The sequence below is a fragment of the Colobus angolensis genome, unplaced genomic scaffold, assembly GCF_000951035.1.
Source record: "Colobus angolensis palliatus isolate OR3802 unplaced genomic scaffold, Cang.pa_1.0 Scaffold34, whole genome shotgun sequence".
Taxonomy (NCBI): Eukaryota; Metazoa; Chordata; class Mammalia; order Primates; family Cercopithecidae; genus Colobus; species Colobus angolensis.
The window spans coordinates 7,886,486-7,888,445 of record NW_012116710.1 but is presented as its reverse complement, the minus strand read 5'-3'; the positions used below and the strand labels follow the sequence as shown (position 1 = coordinate 7,888,445).

The window sequence follows — 1,960 nt, the reverse complement described above, 5'->3', positions numbered from 1 at the left end:
GAGACCCCCATCTCTATTTAAAAAAAAAAGAATTTTAATAAAGCTGAGATAAGAGGCGTATTTACTTTCAGTTTGTCCCATTGTTACCCTGGGTTCCTCCAAGCGCACAAGCTTACTGCAAGGCTGACCACAGACGTACTCGGGAATCTCTCATCGACTTGTCCTCAATGCTCATGTTCTTAGCGTACCCTCACCTTAGAGAAAGGCACCTATGTTGGGCGTCAGATGAAGGGGGCCAGCCCCTCCACACCTGTGGGTATTTTTCGTCAGGCAGGATGAGAGACAGAGAAAAGAAATAAGGCACAGAGACAAAGTATAAAGAAAGAACAATGGGCCCAGGGGACCGGTGCCATACAGAGGACCCGCACCAGCCCCAGTCTCTGAGTTCCCTCAGTATTTATTGATTAGTAATTTCACTATCTCGGCTAAGGGAATGCGGCAGGAGAACAGGGTGATAGTGGGGAGAAGGTCAGCAGGAAAACATGTGAGCAAAGGAATCTGGGTTACCAATAAGTTCAAGGGAAGGTACTGTGCCCGGATGTGTGCGTAGGCCGGATTTATGCTTCTCTCCACCCAAACGTCTCAGTGTAGCAAACAGTAACAGAGTAGCATTGCCGCCAGCATATCTCGCCTCCAGCCACAGGGCAGTTTTCTCCTATCTCGGAATAGAATGAATGTACGATTGGGTTTTACACTGAGACATTGTGTTCCCAGGGACATGCAGGAGACAGAGGCCTTCCTCTTTTTTTTTTTTTTTTTTTTTCTAGGAAGAGAAAGTTTATTTGGTTTGCTGAGATAGAATTCAAATAAATGTCCTATTTAGATTAATCACCATAAGTTAACAAATTCCATAAGAGACTTGTGATGGCTCTCCTTCTGCTTTTAGAGGTCTTCCTCTTATCTTAACCACAAGAGGCCTTCCTCTTTCACTGATCCTCCTCAGCACAGACCCATTACGGGTGTCGGACTGGGGGACGGTCAGATCTTTCCCTTTCCACGAGGCTATATCTCAGGCTGTCTCAATGAGGGGAAACCTTGGACAAGACCCAGGCTTTCTTGGGCAGAGGTCCCTGTGGCCTTCCACCGTTCATTGTGGCCCTGGTTAATTGAAAATGGAGAATGGCGATGACTTTTACCAAGCATACTGCCTGTAAACATATTGCTAACAAGGCACATCCTGCACAACCCTAGATCACCTAAACCTTGATTCCATACAGCACATGTTTCTGTGAGCACAGGGTTGGGGCTAAAGGTACAGGTTAACAGCATCTCAAGGCAAAACAATTTTCTTAGTACAGATCAAAATGGAACTTCTTATGTCTTCCTTTTCTACATAGACACAGTAACATTCTGATCTCTCTTTCTTTTCCCTACAGTCTCAAATTCCTGGGCTCAAGGGATCTGTCCGCCTGGGCTTCCCAAATTCTGGGATTACAGGCATGAGCCACCCAGCGGGCCAGCTCTAGCTAATTCTCACGTGCGCCCCAAGTGGCGCCCTGCGCTTGGAGGCTTTGACTAGACCCCTCCCTACACAAGCACACACCTCTTCCCAGCCTGGTTGCCCTGTCCCGCCGCTGATATCCTTGACCCCTCCTCCCCAACCCCCTCCAACTTGCGTGCAGGAGATCGACCTCGCAGTGGGGCGCGCACTGGAAGACCACCCGACCATGCCTTACACAGACGCCGTGATCCACCAGGTGCAGCGCTTTGCAGACATCATCCCCATGAACTTGCCGCACCGCCTCACTCAGGACACAGCGTTTTGCGGCTTCCTGACACCCAAGGTGCGCTAGGCCTGGCAAACGACATCAGGCAACTAAGAGGAGGCATCGCAGGCTCTTGCAACTTGCAAGGAGTATCCCAGGCACTAGCAGTCAACACCCCAGGCCTTAGCAACTGGCATCCCAAGCCCTAGCTACAGACATCTCAGACCCTTAAATCCAGAAGCCCGGGCCTTTCC

The 1,960-nt window shown here is 49.6% G+C and overlaps 1 protein-coding gene across 1 annotated transcript in view; it reads left to right on the top strand.

Moving 5' to 3' along the window:
- Positions 1–1,620: 1,620 nt before the first annotated feature.
- LOC105519194 (cytochrome P450 2F1-like) overlaps positions 1,621–1,960 on the top strand; it is a 1,027-nt gene continuing 687 nt past the window's right edge. Inside the window, exon 1 of the mRNA XM_011952497.1 lies at positions 1,621–1,784. Coding sequence (XP_011807887.1) covers positions 1,668–1,784 — 117 coding nt within the window. The 5' untranslated portion in view covers positions 1,621–1,667. The remainder of the gene's footprint in view (positions 1,785–1,960) is intronic.